Source organism: Halichoeres trimaculatus, unplaced genomic scaffold (genome assembly GCF_033239565.1).
Source record: "Halichoeres trimaculatus isolate MK-OKI-2021-1 unplaced genomic scaffold, fHalTri1.1 fHalTri1_scaffold_23, whole genome shotgun sequence".
Lineage (NCBI taxonomy): Eukaryota > Metazoa > Chordata > Actinopteri > Labriformes > Labridae > Halichoeres > Halichoeres trimaculatus.
The window spans coordinates 23,077,417-23,098,164 of NW_027437201.1; the positions used below are offsets into that span (position 1 = coordinate 23,077,417).

Genomic DNA, 20,748 nt, shown 5'->3' on the forward strand with positions numbered 1-20,748 from the left:
GCGACTCTTTTCATGCTGTGTAATAAAAGTCAGAGGTAATTAATTACTTCTAATTCTACAGTGGTTCATTAGAGATTTACTGCGTCTGCAACAGGCGCTCTGGCTGTTAGCTGAATGATCTTTTAGTGTAAAGTGTGCCAGAGTTTCAGTAAATGTCCTTGTGCAGTGTATAATAACTCTTTTCAAGTTTTATTGAATATGAGTAGAAGAAGCTGTCATCTGGTGAGGTCTCTGTGTGTGAGCTGCTTTTATCTACAGCTCTTCTTAAAATGATTTGCTCCCACTCTCTGCGCATCAATGCATCAGTGATTAAAACCTATTTCTTTTACATAACTCACAGGAAAGTCAAACTAGGGATTTCCTGATTCAGTGATGTGGTACAGACATTCCTCAGAGAGTTTGCTCCATATTGACATGAAAGCATCACACAGTTGGAAACTCATTGTCATGTTGAAGAAAGCAGTCTGAGATGATTCCAGCTTTATGACATGGAGCGTTATCCTGCTGGAAGTAGCCATCAGAAGATGGGTACACTGTGCTCATAAAGGGATGGACATGGTCAGCAACAATACTCAGGTAGGCTGTGGACTTTAAACCAGGATCAGTTGGTGCTAAGGGGCCCAAAGTGAGCCAAGAAAATCTCCCCCACACCATTACACCAGCAGCAGCAGCCTGAACCGTTGATACAAGGCAGGATGGATCCATGCTTTCATGTTGTTGAGGCCAAATTCTGACCCTACCATCTGAATGTGGAGCAGAAATCCAGACTCATCAGACCAGGCAACGTTTCTCCAATCTTCTATTGTCCAGTTTTGGTGTTGCTGTGTGAATTGTAGCCTCAGTTTCCTGTTCTTAGCTGACAGGAGGGTCACCCGGTGTGGTCTTCTGCTGCTGTAGCCCATCTGCCTCAAGGTTGGACGTGTTGTGTGTTCAGAGATGCTCTTCTGCAGACCTCGGTTGTAACCAGTGGTTATTTAAGGGCTGAAGGAAGAGCTAGTGAAGATGAGAGATGTGAGGCCAACAGTGGTGCCAGTTTTGATTGGGACACCAAGGGCTGTGGTGGGTGGCTCCAGCAGATACTGGGAACAACATCTGAGATCTCCGTCCGGAAGTGTGGAAGTCCAAGGAACAGCTGAGATCATCACGCAAGGCATGACACTATTGGTTGAATGCCGCATAGCGAAATATGTAGAAACATCACATCGGGACTCAGTATCAACAAATACCCAAATGACTAGGACTTGGGGGCAAAAACAGCTGCACTAGTGTTAACCTCCAGTTTCTGAGATATGAAGCCAGTGATGAGGTGATGCACAGTCACAGTCTATCCATGTAAACAATCCAAAAAGACACTGAATATCCCTGACTTTCTGAAACTTTCCTGTTGCAATAAATATTGGGTTCGCAACCAAAAAAACTTCAGGCGGAAATTAGTTTGAAATTTTCTAGAAACTTTCAGAAGTTTTTCACTGGCTTTTGGCTGATTGTATTTAATATATTTTTTTATGTTGTATTTTAACTTATTTTAACCCTTTTATTTTGCTTTATTTCTACATTTCAGTTCAAATATTTTTAATTTGAATTTTATTCTTTGTTTAAGGCTTTTCCTTTAATTATCCTATTTAAGCTGATTTTACTACGCACCTGAATTTACACTTTCTCATTTCACCATATTATTTATCCAGTTTTTATTTTATATTGTTGTCTTATTTTATTTGTTTATGTATTTACAGATTTATTTATCTTATCCTCTAGTATTTTTGAGTAATTTTTATTTTTATTTATTTATTTATTTCATCATTTATTTTACTTTTATTTATGTATTTACTTTTATTTATTTATTTATTTAATTTACTTTTAATTTATTTATTTACTTTTACTGATTTATTTATTTATTTATTTAATTTACTTAAGTTTATTTACTTTTATTTATTTATCTATTTTATTTATTTTTATTTATTTATTTATTTATTTATTTATTTATTTATTTATTTATTTTTTTTTTTTATTTATCTGTCATTAATTAATTACTATTTTAGTTTTAGCTCCTGTGTTCCCTCACTGTAATCCAAGATAGCAATCCTCAGTCCTCTAATTCTGTTTTCTGTCAGAATTTCCTGTTCATGTCTTTGTGTGTTTTAGTAGGTGAGTGTGTATGTTGAATGTGGTTCGGGGGGGGGGCGGGGATTGCGTGGCTCTTCTGCTTTCATTTTATTATTAATTCATGTAATTTGCTGCTTTTTATTCCACTTCTTGTTTTTTAATTTAATTTTTTTTATTTATTTTTCCCATTTAAAGCACTTTGTATAACAAAGTCCTGTATGAAAAGTGCTGTACAAATAAAGTTGATTGATTGATTGATTGACATGTTCAAGAGTGTTTCCTCTTGCAGAAACCTGAATTATAGGTTTTTCGAGTCATTTCTGTGCAATAATCCACAGTTGTTGCATTAAAAAAACCAAACAATTATGTATTAAAACTTCTGAAATGTTCACAAATCATGCACCAGATGTCTTTTTTTCCAGGTTAAAACACAATATCCAGGTTGATACACAATTTTCTTACTTTATCGACTGACTTAAACATTTTACTTCTTCCCAGGTTTCGGATCGGATGCAACAAAATCATCACCCACAAGATGTTTGATCACATCGTGCTGGTCATCATCTTCCTCAACTGCATCACGATCGCCATGGAGAGACCTCGCATCGACCCCGGCAGTGCTGTGAGTATATAAACTCTTTAAAACTCACTTTTGTTTTCTTCAGCGACACGTCCGAGGAAATAAGAAAGTGCAAAAAAAAAAAAAGGCTAATTAGCAGGAAAACCAGCAGTGAGCTATGTATGCTGCATGCATGTGGCATAAAGTGCAGAGAAAGTTGCTGACAACTCATTAAAATCCACACAGAGTAAAAGAAAGCAGCTGTCAGCGAATGCAAACTTGATGTCTGTTCAAAGAAACACACACACACACACACACACACACGGTAACATAAAACTGAATCACTGCAGCAGCTTTGCAGAGGACACAGTGGAAGATGAAGGAACCTGGCTGATTTGGAGCCAATAGCTTTGTCTCATATGTAACGTTACAGCATCTACTGCACTGCATCATTAACACCATCATCTCCTTCACTAATGCACCAAGTGGAGAGGAGCTGGCTGAATGCCTTGCAGCATCACACACACATACACCACACACACACACACACACACACACACACACACACACACACACACACACTCCAGCAGTAGCAGCAGAACCGCTCCATACATAAACACAGTCATCATCAGCGTTAGATTCTCCCTGGCTGAGCGGGGCGCGGCGTGGACGAGCCTAATTGCGGTTCGGCCTTGCTGGAACGCTCCGTTCTGCTTGTTTTGCAGCTGAAACATGGCGGAGACAGCGCATCTGTAATTGATTCAATTATCCGTGGGCTGGCGTACGTGGCTAATGTCCAGGAAGGGAGATGTTGAACAATTGGAGGCTGATTTGTTTAATCAGGGCGGAGCGCTCAGAGTCAGGGAGACGGGATGGTTTCTGTCCTCTCACCTCTGCACACAAACATATTTACATCAGTGTTTACAGGTATGAGCATTTCCTCCACCTCCTAACGATGCTGCCTCATGCTTTTCTCACTCACACTCAAGAATCGATAACCAAACATGTTTAATTTATCACTTTGCTCACCTCACCCACGGCGCCGACTTGACGACAGAATATGTCACATTCCCGGGTCAGAAATGGAGTTATTGTTCCAGAGATAAAACGCTGGAGTATTAACGCTTTAGCAGGAATGTGGGCTGAATAATCCGTTTATCGTAATGGCGGTGATGTCACGCTCTCTGTTTTTGGTTTGGTGTTTGGAGTTGCTTAGATACTGCCTTGCTCTGACTCAATGGGAAAGATTTAGGGTGATTATACCACCTATTATGAATTATTACTCCTTGTTGAGCAGGGAGACAATACATCACTGTCTGGAGCTGAAAACTGAATTATAACAGCATCGACAAAACAAAACACAATCCATCTGAGTGATCTGCTCACACGTCCTGGGTGAGGACAGAGAGGGGCGGGACGCTCGGGCTGTGGTTACAGCTTTCCAGGAAGTGTGGGTTAACTCTATGCATCATTAAAGCTGTAAGGAGGATCTGTATTAATGTGTCTGCAGCGCCACCTTCTGGCCTGGAGTCTGACGCACACTGTTGTAAAGATGTAAAGATGTGACTTTTAACCAGGCAAGTTTGTTTGGGAGCAAATTTTTTTCAGAAGCCACCAGATGTAGTGCTATCGGCTCCCCGGTGCTACGACATATCCACAGGCTAACCAGACAACAAGCTAACTGTCACTTCATACAGTAGTATAGTAGCCGTCCATATGTAGTAACTTTGAGGTGTTATTATTACACAAAATCTGATGGCGACTGCTGGTCAGTAAAGGAGGGGAAGCTCTTTTTTTTCTGGCCTACATCATAAATTTGTTTATTTATTTAAAAGTAAATTCTACCCTCTGTTCCTTTTCAAGAAAATGATCTGTGACCCTGTCGTACCAACCAGGTGTTTTTTCTCTCAACGCTCGTCGTTTTTAAGAAAAGTCAACTCTCTGGGATCGATAAAGCCTCCGGATCAGTCCAGAACAACTGAGAAGATGCTCCGGTGGAGGGTTATACTTCAAGATCTCTGACTGGCTCATTTCACTGTCAATCAAAAAGGGATTCGGCCTCAGACAGATCATCCAATCATCATGCAGAAGCCCAGCGTCCAGGCCAGCCCACTGCCTCATAGACCCCCAGAGACGCTGAGCGTCCGATGGGCGGGAAAAAGCCCAGCGTTTATCCAATGACCGTCCAGTTTCCACAGTGGAACAACCCACTCTACGCTTCCCCGCTGAAGTCAGAAGACGCTCAGCGTCCGACTGTGTCAAAGCGCTGAGACGCTGCGGGGATGAATGAGAAGGAGGTGGAGCCAGTTACCTGTGATAGGAGCTGATTCTGAACTAAAGATGAAGGAATTCTAGCTCAGATTTTATCAATGAAATGTTCACACAGCAGAACATATCAACACTTTTTAGAGATATTTTAGGGGAAGCTGAGCTTCTCTTACAGTCTTAGGCCTGAACCACACGTATATGGATATTTTTTTGATTGGATATCTTTGTCCTCGTTTAAAAAAAATCTCCGTCCACACCACAGAAATATCTCTGTCCATACGAAGAGACCAAACTGAAAACGATTGCCTCTGAAGCCTGCAATGCCATGCCTGGCCGATAAGTGGCAGGTTAGCAAAATGTGAAAACCATAGAAGAAGAAGGTTATGAGCATGCACGGTCAAACTTGTCGTTGGCAACCGTTGCTACAGTGACTTGTTGCTAGGCGCTTGACGTTATCGCAGCAACGCCAGTTCCGTTTAACACCGCTACACAGATCCACTCAACAGGATGTATTTTTATTTCTTCACTTTTTTATCCGTTTTATCCGCCTTAGAGCAATCGCCACAAATCGCACAAATTGATATTTTTTACCACAGTATATCCCACCTTCTTCTTTCTACACTGCAAAATCAAAATGCTGTCAACTTATTTTCTCTTGTTTTAAGTAAAGATTGTCTTCTTATAGTCGATATGAGCCACATTCAACTGATCAGTCCAAAGAAATGTCTTGTTTCAAGTCATTAAAAGACAAAAATGAGGTGAAGAAAAATTTGCAAGTAACTTTTCTCATGTTCCATTGGCAGATTTTTACGAGCAATTCAGACCTCAATTTAGTCTTTTAATTACTTGAAATCAGATATTTTTCTGGACTCTTCAGGTGAATGTGGCTCAGATTGAATCTAAAAAGACATTTTCTACTAAAAATAAGACAAAAACACTTGATAAGATTTCAGTTTTTCACAGGGCAGCTCCTCCTCTCTGCCACTTTCTCTGACCCTCCTGGTTTCCTACCACATGCCTCTCAGCTCAGAGTGAATGAAACTCAGAAATAAGTCACGGAGAGCAGGAACGGCTGCTGTCCAGCCTGGAATTTATGGAGCCTCTCAGCGAGAGCATTCCCAGTGAAGTCACGCCTGACATTTCCAGAGACTTCAGGAAAAAATGCTGCAGACTGCCATCTCTGTGTTTATGTGTGTACATGTGATTCTGTGTCCCTCTGAGATGGTTGATGTTAGTTGGAGGCCGTGGGAAAGGCAGCCACATGGACACACACACACACACACACACACGGAGTCCCCTCAGACGGAGGGGAAGCAGGGTAAATAAGCGGTCTATGAAGGGATCTTATTCCTGCTGCTCTGCTTGTTTTTCCTCCTCAGCCCGTGTTTAGCTCGGTAAACACGCTCCCATCTCCTCCTGTGCACACATGTAGCGCTGGGCCGAGCAGCCGCGGGCTACGGCGAGGCACACAGAGCAGCGATGTGCGCGTAGATGGCGATCTGATAGCTTCATTCTGACGACGACGCGTTGCGTGCTCGCTCTCAAAACAAAATGATTGTGCTTGTTTTCTGCACGGTCTGTTTGTCTCTGATGAAAGGTGGAATGACGGTGATGCAACATGCTCATTTCATTCAGGAAGAGACTATTTCAGACCGGTTTCTCAACACAACACACACTTCACGTGTCCAACAGGTGGTGGAGGATAATTAACTCTTCCCTCTGTTGAAAGGAAATCTGAATGTGAGCACTTCCTGTGATGCTAATAAGAGTAAACTTTATTTTTATCGCCTGCTGGCCATCATTAGCGAGTGGAACAGGAAAGTAGCTCGCTGATGCATAATTCAGCTGAGCAGCAGATCGATTCAGGAGCAGAAAAAATGCACTTTGAACAAAAATTGTGAATGTTAAATGAGTATGGATAAACTCTGCACCTAACCAGGTCTGTCTCATTCACTGCAGGAGCGGATTTTCCTCACGTTGTCCAACTACATCTTCACGGCAATCTTTGTGACTGAGATGACGGTCAAGGTGAGACATCACAGATCCAAAAACACACTTTAACCTCTCTGAATGATTTCTCATTTCACAGTTTTCATGAATCTTCTGTATTAAGATCATTTGGAAACCTTTAAAACATCTGTGTTCACTTATAAAGAAGCACTTTGCGTTCAACGGAAAAACTAGAAACGAATTGCAAAGTACGCTTGGATGCTGATCTGCAGAGAAAATAAAGTCAGCTTGATATCGAAGCATTTGGTGAGAACAAACAATACGAAGGAAAACAGTGAGCAGCTTCCTGCTTCCTGCTCCACAAACCCCCTCCTCTCTGATTGGTCAGCCCTTTGGAGGCCTGTTTGGGGCGGGGCTGTGAGCAGGTCTGGAAAAGATCCCATGCTACTTGGAGCAGAGATGGCTCAGCCCAACAGTCTGCGACCTGTGGCCCACCTTAAGTTTTACAGCCCTAAAAAGAAAACAAAATCTACTAAAAGACAAATCTGGAAATCAATACATATTATAATTCTGTTGAAAGCAACATGCCAGGTTAATATACATGCTCAATATGTGGAAAAACATTAGCAAACCAAAAAAAAAAACATGGGTCAAGCAATATTATCTGTACATGTCATCAAATTCAGGCATTATTTTTTTCAATTTTTTCTTTTTTTAAATTTCCAAATTTTTGAAAAACTTTGGATTTTTTTTGGAAATTAATTAAGAAAATACTTTTTTCTATTTTTCTAATTTCTTAAATCTAATTTTTTGCAATTTAATAATAATAACTTTTATACTCTTTTGCAAAATTTTTAAATGTCTTTTTTTTTTTACATTTTTTTAATTTCCATAATTTGAAAAAAATGAACTTTTTTTTAATTTCCCTTTTTTTTATCTTTTATTTTTTTTTATTTACAAAAAATATTTTTTTCAGTTTTTCTAATTTTTGAATTTTTTTTTTCATTCTTTTAATTTCCATAATTTCTTAAAAAATGCATTTTTTTGATTCACCAATTTTTATTTATTTTTTTTTATTTTTTTATTTATTACAAAAAATAATATTTTTTTCTTTTTTTTCAATTTTTGACATGTATGCAAATTTATTAACTATGTAATATATATAAATATATATATATATATATATATTTATATATATCTATATATTTTCTTTTTAATATTTGCAAATTTATCAAAAGTAAATAAAACTTAGACATAACATGCACAATGTAATTCTTAAAAAAAAAATTCTCCAGTTTTTTTTTTTTCTAGACTTTAACTAGGTATAGATTTTTATAAACTCTTTAGTCTTTATTGTGAAAATAAAGTAGATTTTGTGTAGATTTTGTGTATTAAATGTCTTTAATCCAGGTGAGCTGAGGTTAAATGGCTCCTATGACAGTAAAGGTTGCAGGCCCCTGGTTTAGGGGTTTAGGTTGGGCTCCATGAGGACGCGTCCTGTTTCTGTGGGCTGGGATGAGTTAAAGTCCAGGGCTGTTTTTCAGTCCCAGTCCACCACTGCTCCCCACTCTCCCCTTGTTTCCTACTTTCCTCCTCTATCCATTTTTAAACAATTAAAAACCTTCATGCTACTTTTAAACAAAGTGTTTCGATCAATTAACAGATTCAGAGATTTCTACAGCATATGAATACCCACTCTTTAAAATAAGGACAGTAAAATACCCACTCTTTAAACTTTATCAGTTCAACTGTTTGAAAAACTATAAACATGGTGAATAGTTTCACTTTGCAATGACTGATGTAGAAAGTAAAACATGCACTATCCTGACCTGTGACTGTGCAGAGCAGCAGAACGTAAAATGAGTAAAATCCCCCAAATTTATATGAGCGTTCATAAAAAAGCACATTGTTCCTGCTGAAGTCAGAGGAGTCTGTGCAGCCTCTGTCTGTGTGTCATAAAGTCTGAATGGCCTCCTGCCTCCCTGTTCATCTTCCTCTCTATTGCTCCTTTATTTCAGTCTTTACAGTTCTGTAAACGTGCAGTTTGGCCCGTTTAATATTTAGCTGAAAAGAGGGAGTCTGCAGTATTTATGATCTCCTCCTCTGAGCTCCGAATAAACAATTACTGCAGAGTCAATAAGCTGGGCACAAAGGATGTTAAACAGCAGCTCCTAATGAAGAACAAACACATCTGAAAATGAACCAACAGAAATATGCAGTTTCAGATTTTAGACGCTTTCTGTATCAGTATCACAGTTATTCATCCACGTTGTGCTGCTTCCGTCCAGATTGTCGCTCTGGGCTGGTGTTTCGGGGACAAGGCCTACCTCAGGAGCAGCTGGAACATCCTGGACGGGATGCTGGTGATGATCTCTGTGATCGACATCCTCGTGTCGCTCATCTCCAACTCCGGGACCAAGATTCTGGGCATGCTCAGAGTGCTGCGGCTGCTGAGGACGCTGAGGCCGCTACGGTAAGCATCAGATCCCCAAGATATTAATGATCACGAAGATGGAGGTAGAAACCAGGGGGGTTTTCTCAGCTCGAAAATGTATCCATGTGAGTGTGTGAGTGTGTGTGAGTGTGTGTGTGTGTGAGTGTGTGCAGAAGTATTTATTTTATTGCTCATTCATGGGTGATATCTTCAGCATGTACACAGTTGCTCAATTATGTTTATTTGAGCGGAAAAAAGCGGAAATCACCAATTTAGAGAGTGTGTTTGTATTTGCATCTCCAAATATGTGTTTGTGTGCGTGTGTGTGTGTGTGTGTGTGTGTGTGAGAAATAGAAAATGACGCAGAGACATCCTGTCTGATATCAGAGAGGATTTTAAAGTATGCGCTCGCCTCTTGATCCTCTTGGTTGAACCTTGATGGTGTTTGTCGTCTCCATGCGTGTGGCCGAACGCTCGACTTTTGGCTCACAGCCACACGCTCAAGGCTCATGGCGTGGAGGGAAACTGTCACTGCTTCACTCTTTGACAGTATTCAATACGGTTTTCAGGGAGGGCGCTGAAATTGAATACAAATTCCATCCAAACTTACCCACGAAATATGAAACATCATTTCTCTTTTTAGTCACTTTGACTTAAAAATGTTTTCTTTGACGTGAAAGTTAAAGATTGTTTCGCTGTAAACAGGAAGCAAGCAACAAAAGATGATGAGTTTAGGGATATTATAAATAAATAAAATCAAATAGAAGTATTCTTTCAATGATTTTATTATTTTTGCAATAATTACACTTGTTTCTTTGAATTTTTGCACATTTTTTAAATCTCAAATTTGCTTTTGGCTTTTTTTTAACTTTCTTTTTTTTTTGAGAGAGAGAGAGAGAGAGAGAGAGAGAATTTAGCAAATTTTTCAAACTTCCAAAATTTTTGAGATTTTAATTTAGATTTTTTCTTTTTTAATACATTAACGCATTTTCTAAATTGCATTTTTTTTTCTTGAATTTTTGCTCATTTTTGAAATCTAAAATTTGTTTTGGGCTTTTCGCAAACTTTTATTTTAATTTTAGTCAATTTTTTCAATTTCCAAATTTTTTTGAGTTTTTAATTTAAATTTTTTTACATTATGAAAACAAATATTTGAAATCTCTTTTTTGAATTATTGATAATTTTCATGAAATTTCGCACATTTTTGAAATCTCAGGTTTTTTTAGTTTTTTTAAAATTTTGATTTTTGGGGGGGGGAATTTGCAATTTTAAAAAAATGAAAATTTTTGCTGTTTTTAGTCTATTTTTTAAAAATAAAAACAGTTTTTGAAACCTCAGTTTTTGCAACTTTTATATTTATAAAATAAAAAAAACTTAGCGAATTTTTGAAATTTCAAGGGTTTTTTTTGAAAAATTTTAAGCATCTATTTTAAATAAAAAAAAAAGACCTAAGACGTCACAAGTACAGTTTCATAAATCCAAAAATCTTCCTGTTTAACATATTCACTAGATTTAACAATGTATAGAAGACTGTACACTGTATTGTCTTTATGGTGAAGATAAAGTAAATTTTCTGGCTCCTGAATGACTCTAATCCAGGTGAGCTGAGGAAAAATGGCTCTTATAAAATGAAGGTGACAGACCCTTGATCTCGTTTGATAGAGTACAAACACTTGGTGCATGAAAGTTGTTATGCTGAAAAATGAGCAGAGTTGATGTGTTGATCAAACTACGCTGGATTAACTGTAATTATTTGACACTTTTGTCGACGAAGTCATTGATTACTTCTGCTTCAAAATGTCTGAGTTAATAGAAAAATGAAGAAAATTACCCCTAAAATATGAAAACATATGTGAGGGACCTGCTCCATTTGTTTACTCCATCAAAACATCCCCAGCTGTTGAGGCCAGCTGATGAATGATCCAGCTGTGAGCGAGCGTCTGCATCATTTCTCACAATCATTGCTTCAAGCATCACTTCACATGAAGCCGTGGAGGAGGAGATAGCTCTATTCTGTCCTGTGCTCAGAGAGGAGCTTTATAAAAGCTGCTCCTGTGTTCATCACTTAAAGGGAAACATACTTCAGAGCGTCTGCTGTCACTGAAGCTGCTTTCTAATAACTCTTTAAGCAGCTCCAACAACCTGCGGCCCCGACAGCAGCACCTGATTCTCCTGTAACTGCTGTGAAATCCTCTGTTGTCAACACGCTGAGCTGTTTGCCCTCACTTAATCCACAGAAAGCTGCGAGCCTGAACCCAAATTAACGTCGAGGAGGAAAGGTTTTAGAGTCAGATTAGAATATACGCAGCAATTACAGAAGAAAATTGGAAAATTGTCGTGTTTGGTAAAGATACTCTCAGGAGCACGGGGGGGGAAAGACTTCAGTTTGACAGAAACGCGAAACGGCAGATGGAGAAATGGGATTAGGAAGACTTTATGATGAGAGTGAGTGAAGGAGAAACTGGTAAAGAGAAAAGAGAGCTGGGCTGCTCTCGGTAGCTGAGCCGTCTTTTCCCTGAGGAGGAGTCGAGTTACCAGAAAGCAATTCACTAAAATCATTTTTAAAGGTAGTCGACCTCCAGAGGGAGGCTCAGCGGGAAACGCTGCGGACGGTAAGTCTATTAATGAGATGCTGCTGGTTCACTCAATCACTCAGTCAGACTAATGCAGAAATACTGAATAATTATATACAGTTAATATAATTTAAGTGCAGTTTCTCATAAAATCAGCTTCCTGTAGAAGACGTCGACTCGTTTTGTGATGTAGTCGTGAAGTTTGGTGAACAGGCGTAAAGGAGGAGGAGCCTAAGTCAGCCAGAAACTGGGCTTATAATGAGAATGAAGGGATGCTAAACTTGTGATTCTACTGTTAGCTACATATATGACATGCTAATATGCTAATATGCTAAACAACACTTTGAAACAGTTTCCGTCGTTTCCTTCCAGACACATAAACACGTTCTCTGCTTATTTATGAATTGATCGACAATCTGAGTCCTTGTCATCAGTGCACTCTGTAAAGCCTGAACCATCAAAAAAATAAAAAATAAAATAAAAAAATAGAAAAAAAATAAAAACAGAAAATTCTATTTTTTGGGGATCTGAAATGTTTATTAACCCTTTTAAGAAAATCCACCAAAAAATTCAAAATCTTTTTTTTTCTAATTTTTCTATTACATTTGATAAATTGAGTAGTTTCTGCAACTTTTTTGTGCAGTTTTTACTAAAAATGCATTCTTCCAACGTAGAAAACACTTATTTTTAAAAATAATTACCAGTTTAGATGTCATTCTGAGGATAGAATAGAATAGAATAGAATAGAATAGAATAGAATAGAATAGAATAGAATAGAATAGAATAATCCTTAATCTGATGAGCATGAAGAAGCAGGGGAGAACGTCCAAACTCCACTGGACAAACTGGGAATCAAACTGGTGAACCGCTGTGCCACCGTGCAGCTCAAGGAGGTAGAATACTAAAAAACAAAAATTAACATTTTTTTTTAGGAAACTGTTTATCATGTTGATAAGAAAACTTGTGTTTCAGGTATGATACACTATAGCAACAAAGGGTTAAAGCTCCTGTGAGGAACTGTTGGTTTGCGTTGACTTTGGCGCCCCTGGTGGACAGAGAAGTATTTTCTGATTCTGTCCAAAATATGAGCAAAACAATCAGCTGTGCCTAAGAAATTAAATGATGAAAATATTGAATATAAAGGCGTTGGTCTTACATCTACCCCCCCTGCTGGAGGTTTCAGGTGTTAAAAAAAAAAAAAAAATTAAATAAAATAATGAGTTTAAAATAGTCGCTTTTTATTGACAGCCATGTTTGCTTTTCAGAAAGTGACGTCAGAGTTAGTTTCAGTTCATTTCTCACACAGCTAAAAAAAAAATCCTCACAGTAGCTTTAAAAAAATCTTAAAAATGGTTAAAATTGGTGTTTTATGATCAGATCAGCTGGTGTGTTTCACCTCTGGCTGAGCAGAACGTGGCATACTGTGACACGTGTGTGTGTGTGTGTGTGTGTGTGTGTGTGTGTGTGTGTGTGTGTGTGTGTGTGTGTGTGTGTGTGTGTGTGTGTGTGTGTGTGTTTCAGCGCAGCAGGCAGGTGACTCTGTCGTCAGGTGGGACGTGTCTGTCTGAGTTTGCTCTCATTAGAGATATTAATGATATTAGGATGCACAGGAGACGATGGTCTGCAGGGAAGCCCGGGCATGTGTGTGTGAGACAGAATGATGCATCAGCTTTATTTAACTGGAAACACACACACACACACACACACACACACACACACACACACACACACACACACACAGGGCTCTGCAGTCATCCATCACGCTCTCAGCCAGCTGAGGGCCGGCTCCAGGGCAGGCCCAGAGGTTTAGACCCTGTGTCACCATGTGGCACTTTTATGTCACCCAGCTCCACCTCCACCTCATCGAGCATTCAGTCCACAGCCCAGAAACCTCCTCGCTGCAGCGTGTTCATTAAACCGACCCGCTGCACTCCCAGAATTCATTGCAGAGCAGCTCCGTGGCGTTGGGGAGGTCGTGTGGATCGTCCACTTTCTTTATTGATAAATCCGCGGCGTGTTCGTCCCTGTCGGCTCCGCCTTCCAGCTCATCCTTCACTCTGTGATGAAGTCATCATCTGCTGTCGTCCGTTAGCTTGTTTATGGTCCTGAGCGCTCGTATTTACGTTTTTATCACCCCCACGCCGTGTTTGTGACAGTCACACTGACAGCCAATTAGCTCAGCCCGTATCACTCCTCGGGACGTTTGGATGACGCTTCTCTGACACTGGAATTCAACGGCTCACAGTTCACATTAGCATTGTGCTAATGTAGCACGTGGTGGTTTGATTTGACAGCTGAGACGAATACAAACAAAAACATTAACAAAAGCAGCTCCTTCCTTATTTTTTATTCTCTTTATCTCCGTGTTCCTCCGTCTCCTTCTCGTTTACCTACTTTTCTTCCTCCTGCTCCTCATAATTACTCAGTGTTTGCACAGGAGCCTGTTTCTGCCCAGATGTGAGCGATGTGAGCGATGCACTGATGGCTGAGAGCGATGCAGAGGGGTGGTGCATGCACAGGTGTTGTTCACTGCAGTGGACTTCCCCCTGTTTCTTTGTAAAGCACAGAAAACAAGGTCACACTGAGCTACGAGAAGCCTGCGCTAGCTTCTTTCTTCACTCAGCTCCTCCTCTTCCTCACACCGGGACGTGTGCTGATAGACTTCATGGAGGAACCCGCTCCTTCTTTCTAGGACATGGCCGATTTTGCAACTCCGTCAGCACCAGCTCCAACATGTGTTCCCGTGTTTGTGGACACATGTTTTGGTTTTGTTGCACACATGACAGAGATTTATTTCCTCCAGCACAGATGAAGCCGTTCTTGTTTCGGGGAAAGTAGCGTGACAGAGGGATCTGTGACCGACAACAATGTAGATCAGCGGTGCCCAAACAGTTCATGCAAGTTTTATAAAACATCATTTTCCCTCACGGTCGTTTCCTGTCAGATTCAGTGAAATGCACCGCAGAATAAAAACACACTTGGCTTTAACGTAGCACAGTTTTTCCAGGGTTTCTTGTCGGTCACTTGTACACTTTGGATAACTTGGCTTTTCCTAAAGGCTGCGGCTCCCCCTGCAGAAATACATCAGTGTGTTTGTGTGTGTGAATGAACTGATAGCTTTAAAGCTTGAGGATCCAGTCTGGCTCTACTTCCTGTTCGGCTGGCATCGCCTCCGTCTCAAGTCAGAGTTTGCGTTGTGTTCGAAAAAAGTAAGTTGAGGCACAGCATTCAGAAAACTTGTGATCTTGTTGGTGTCAGCGAGCAGCAGAGAGCGATCAACAGAAGTTTGCTCTGACTCTTTTTCAAAGAAATGACACATTTTTTTCTGAGGCAGAGTCTTCAAAACAAGAACCCAGTTTCGCATTTTTTTAAGATTTTTTTTATCCTGAAGCAGTGATAGCAGGAAGTGGCAGACTGCAGAGTAACCACTGAAATTGATTTTCTTTCTTTTTTTTTTTTTTAATTTGTATTTTAGTCCAAAACTTGGTTAATACATAAACACTTCAAGACATTTCCCTGGACATTTTCACAGTTCCCCTTGCCCTTCTAACCCCCCTATATCTGTACAATGAATAAATGTATGACTGAATAAACAAACAAACAAACAAACAAATAAATACAGAAATAAATAAATAAATAAAAAATAAGAGAGTATGTTAAAGTGACAATTGAATGAATAAAAGTAGATACATTAACAAATAAAAATATAAATAAAAGAGAGATAATCTAAACAATAAAAACATAAAAAATGAATAAATAAGGTAGTATGTTAAAGTGAAAATTAATAAATATAATAAATACATTAATAATTAAAACATAAATAAAAGAAGTAAAAAATAAAACAAAAAAAGTACATAAATAAATAAAAAATAAGAGAAAATGTTAAAGTAAAAATTGATAAATATAATAAATACATTAATAATTGAAACATAAATAAAAGAAGTAAAAAATATAAAAAATAAAACAAAAAATAAGTACATAAATAAATAAAAAATAAGAGAGAATGTTAAAGTGAAAATTGATGAATAAAAGTGAACACATTAATAAAAAACAGATAAATAAAAGATACAATATAAAAAGTGAAAACAAAAATAAATTTAAAAATAGATACATTAATACATTTATAAAATAGATAAATAAAAAATAAATAAATAAATAATAAAGTAAATAAAAAAAAATGTTGGCCAAAAGTTACATTCATTAACATATTTTGCCAATCCAGAAACAACAGAATTCTATAAATTAATATTAAAAATTGATTAAATTAAAAAAATACAGAAATAAATAAATTCATCAAGAGAGAGAATTAAAAATATAAATTAAAGAAAAAAAAAGAACAAGATAGATAAAGAAATACATCAATTTATTCATAGTTGATATTTACAAATTAAATAGAAATGTATGCACATACATTTGAAAGTTAATAAATGAAGGGTTAGTAGTTCGCAGGTTATATATATATATATATACATAAAATGTAATCGATGACTTGAACAGATTCGATTCAGTTAGCTGGTACCTGCAGTTTTTAGCCACAGTATTTGTGCCTGTTGCATTGCTCTTCAACATGCATCAGTGTGTTAAAAACCCCTGTAGCAGCCTCTGTTGATCATTAAAGTTTATCATTAAAGAACCCTCAGGGCTCAGCACTCTGTGTTGTTTTGATGAATGTGGATAAATGAATTAAACACTGTTAAAGGCTGCGAGGCAATCTGTAAACAGCCATTAGTGCCGGCCTCTATTGTTGAGTCTGAGTGGTTACTGTGAACGCTCCAGTTAATTCATGCAAATCAATATCTGTGTTTGTGTTGACGCTTATTAGTTCTGAACATAACAGAAGCACAGGAGCAGAGGATGTGAGCAGGAAGAGCGTGTTATCCCCAGCTGTCGATATCAAACGTCAGATGTTATTGGACGGCACCATGTTTAAGAGCCAGGTATGAAGAGGTCTCCTGTGTCATTCAGCAGGATTTCCCAGCACCTCTGTTCTCCATCACTACAAGCTTCAGCTTCGGAGAGGCACACTTCTTTTATTTTATGCTTATCAGACAGAAACGTGTGGAAACCGATTCGTGTTTTAAGTAATGTGTCAAATGTGGAACTGAGCTGCTGTAAATGATTCCTGTCTGTGGAGTCTGTAAACTCAGCAATTTACTCAGCATGTGGCTTTTTAAACGGCTCTCCTCTGACATTACGTCTCAGGAAGAAACATTAAACAAGCAGCTCAGGGAAATTACCTCCAAACACAGCACCAGTGAAACACTTGTCAGAGGAATTAGCTCAGAAACAGAAAGGTGAGCTCCTGAAGGTTGAGTCATGAAAGTCTGACTGAAGGGTCTGAGGGAGTTTTCTGAGTATGAATGCAAACGCTAGCATTGATCTGAACAGGAGACAGCTGGAGATGAAGGGCTGCAGCAACACTGCCCTCTGTGGGTCAGCAGTGGTGCTTTTAACTAGAATCAAGAAGGAGCAACACATATTTATGTATTCATTAATTAATTTATTTGTATTTCATTACATTGAATCATTAATTTCTTTTTTATTAAGTTTATCCTTAAAATATTTTTTTTTAATCTTTATTTTTTATTATTTCTATTTATTTATTTATTAATATTTTTTATTTAATTTCATCATTTATTTAATTATTTGTATATTATTTTATTGTAACAATAGTTTATTTCAAATTAAATCAATCTTTTTTATATTTTTTTAATTAATAGTTATTATTTCTATACATTTATTTTTTTATTGATTTATTCCTTTACTAGTTTGTATTGAATTTATTTATTTATTGATTTATTGATTGATTGATTTATCCATATTTTATATAATTTTTTATAAATTTTAATTTTTTTAATTCATTTATTTAATCGCTTATTCATTTATTGTATTTAATTAGATTCATAATTTATTTTTCATTAATTGAATTGATCTTTTAAATTTTTATTTTTAATTTATTTGTCATTATTTATATTTATTAAGTCATTTATTCTTGTATTAATTTGTATTGTATTTCACCATGTATTTATTTATTCATCAATTCATTTATTTCATTACTTACTTATTCATTTAGTTTTTAAAACATTTATCTATTTATTTATACATTTCTGTATAATTTCATTGTATCATTGATTTATTTAATATTAAATTTGTTTTTTTTAATTATTTCTTAATTTTTTTTTATATTTATACACTTTTTTTTCATTTATTCTTTTATTTATTTGGTATTGTATTTAACTATTGATTTATTTACTTATTTATTTGTTTATATTTTATTTATTGATTTTATTCAATTATTTATTTATTTAGTCATTTATTTTTTAAATTCATTTATTTCATCATTATTTATTAATTGTGTTTAATTACATTTATCATTTTTTCATTAATTTAATTTATGTCTTATATTTCTATTTTTAAATTATTTTTCATTATTTCTATGTATTGAGTCATTTATTCTGGTATTTATTTGGATTGTATTTCACTATTTATTTATTTATTTATTTATTTATTCATTTATCAATTCATTTATTTCATTACTTACTTATTCATTAATTTTTTTAAATCCATTTATTTATTTTCTTACTTATAACTTTGTATTTTATTTCATTTCATCATTGATTTAATTTTTATTCAGTTTATTTTTTATTTTGATTAATGTATTTTATTTAGATATAAAGAAGTGTCATAGTCACAGTTTCACCCACAGCTGACTGTCAGGAGGAGCTGGAGCTGAGGGGTAATGAGGTGTAGCTGCCAGCTTGTTTTCCTCCGATCAGAGATATTGATTGGTGGCCCTGCTCGGTCCTGGCCTTTTATTATCTCATGTCTTTTCTTAATGTGCTATCGACTCTTCCTTCACTCTGCTGTCTCTTCGGGAGAAAACATGCAGCGTGGACAGTGATAATGGACAGAGACAGGGCAGATTATCACCTCCACAGGCTGTTTGACTGTGCTGCAATGTCCCAAGCCTTTTCATCTATCGTCTTATCCATCACGGCGTTTGTAGAGATCCCTGACTGAAGTGTGTGTGTTTTATCAGTGTGCATCTGCAGTGAGTGTGTGAGCAAATTGGTAAGGTTTATGTCCTGAGTGTGTGTATGTGTGTGTGTGTGTGTGTGTTTTACCCTGACGGGGAAGCTCGCTGCAGTGCAGTTCCATGCTGGCACTAATTAAACCTCCTCATCACTTCATTGGCTTGATTAGATGTGTCTGTTTACTTGACTGCAGAAATAAAAGGAAGCAGGAAAAGAAGGTTGGTGCGATGAGAAACTGCAGATTTTAAGAGAAAAGCTGCAGCGAGAGAAGATCAGTTGAGCCATTTGACAAAGTCCTCTGCAAAGTGTGAAAATGACGAAGAGCTCTGGTGAAACTCAAAGTGTGTGTGTGCTGTCAGTGTGTGTGTAAGGCCTGAGGGTGTGTTGGGGTGGTGGGATGGAGCGCTGCAGGCGTTCCTGCTCCATCTGGTCTGAGCTGTGCTGAAAGTGACCGAAGGATTGGGAGCACACACACTCCAACACACTCCAACACACTCTAACGTCCTGTATGTTTTGTTCCAGCGTGATCAGCAGAGCGCCCGGCTTGAAGCTGGTGGTGGAGACCCTGATGTCGTCCCTGAAGCCCATCGGTAACATCGTGGTCATCTGCTGCGCCTTCTTCATCATCTTTGGCATCCTGGGAGTGCAGGTGAGGAGAACGAGGGTTTTAACAGCCAGTCGAACAGTTTTCCACCTTCATGTGTGATGCACACGTAGCAGAAACAAAGACATCCATCCATGCACCATGTGTTTCCTCGCTCACGTATTCTTACCTCGTCTCCGTGAAGATTACATGGCTCCCTGCCCAAGGACCAAACAGCTCTGTGGCCTTGGCACATTCCAGGCTCCTGTCTCTTCTCCATGCATGTCAATGTCTATAAACCATCTGTCGGAGTAAAACAATGTCATTTAGGGTTAATGACGGTCAGCATACCTCGAGGCGCTGAAGAGAAGCTGCATATCATTAAAAGAACGCCACGGGAGTCACTGCAACACGCTCATCTGTCAGTGAGGGATGAAGACAGCACAAAGACAACCATGGTCTTAATATGCAAACCACAGGGCTACAAACTGAAACCTGTGCAGCAGGTCGCTTTGCTCAGACTTGTTCAGGGGGAAGTTGTTTCTGGTGTATGGAAAGAAGTAAGGAAATAAAAAGTTGTCATGAATCTCTTTGCATAGCTTTTTTTTTTTCATAAAGGCTGTTTTGGAGATTCACATTGTCTTTTTTTGCATACAGCTAAATATTTGTTGAGTATAGATAGCATCAGCCAAAACGATTTACCTCTTCTACGCAGAAACTTTATTGATTTACTTATTTATTGATTTTTTTTTTAATTTCACATTATTTTTATTTTATTTCTTTATAAATTTTTACCTGTGTTGATAGTTTTATTTATTTATTTTTATTCATTTTAATTTGATATTATTTCTTTATTATTTTAATTTTATTCTTTTTATTTTTTATAGAGATTTCGAATATGCATTATAGTAACAATTGCACTTGCAAATTTTCATGTGAGACTTAATAAATATACTTAATGTAAAAAAAAACAGATAAAGGAAAAAATAAATCAATTAAATTGTATTATCAAATAAAATTGAATTAAATTAAATAATTGAATAAAATTAAATAATCAAATAAAATGATTAAAAAATAAAATAAAATAAAGTTAAATTTAATTTAATTAAATTTAATTTAATTTAATAAAAAATATAATAAAACTAAATTAAATTAAATAAAAATATTAATTTAAATTAAATTAAATTAAATTAAATTAAATTGAATTAAGTAATTAAATTATACACATAATCACAAGTCAACCT

General features: G+C 37.1%; 1 protein-coding gene across 16 annotated transcripts in view; it reads left to right on the forward strand.

The window, feature by feature from the left end:
• The window catches only part of cacna1g (calcium channel, voltage-dependent, T type, alpha 1G subunit), a 380,213-nt gene that overhangs the window by 305,536 nt on the left and 53,929 nt on the right, over positions 1-20,748 (forward strand). For all 16 annotated transcript variants that reach the window (XM_074662958.1, XM_074662959.1, XM_074662955.1 and 13 more), the window contains 4 exons: positions 2,602-2,725; positions 6,890-6,958; positions 9,169-9,353; positions 19,444-19,570. In XM_074662958.1, the coding sequence (XP_074519059.1) occupies positions 2,602-2,725; positions 6,890-6,958; positions 9,169-9,353; positions 19,444-19,570 (505 nt within the window). The remainder of the gene's footprint in view (positions 1-2,601; positions 2,726-6,889; positions 6,959-9,168; positions 9,354-19,443; positions 19,571-20,748) is intronic.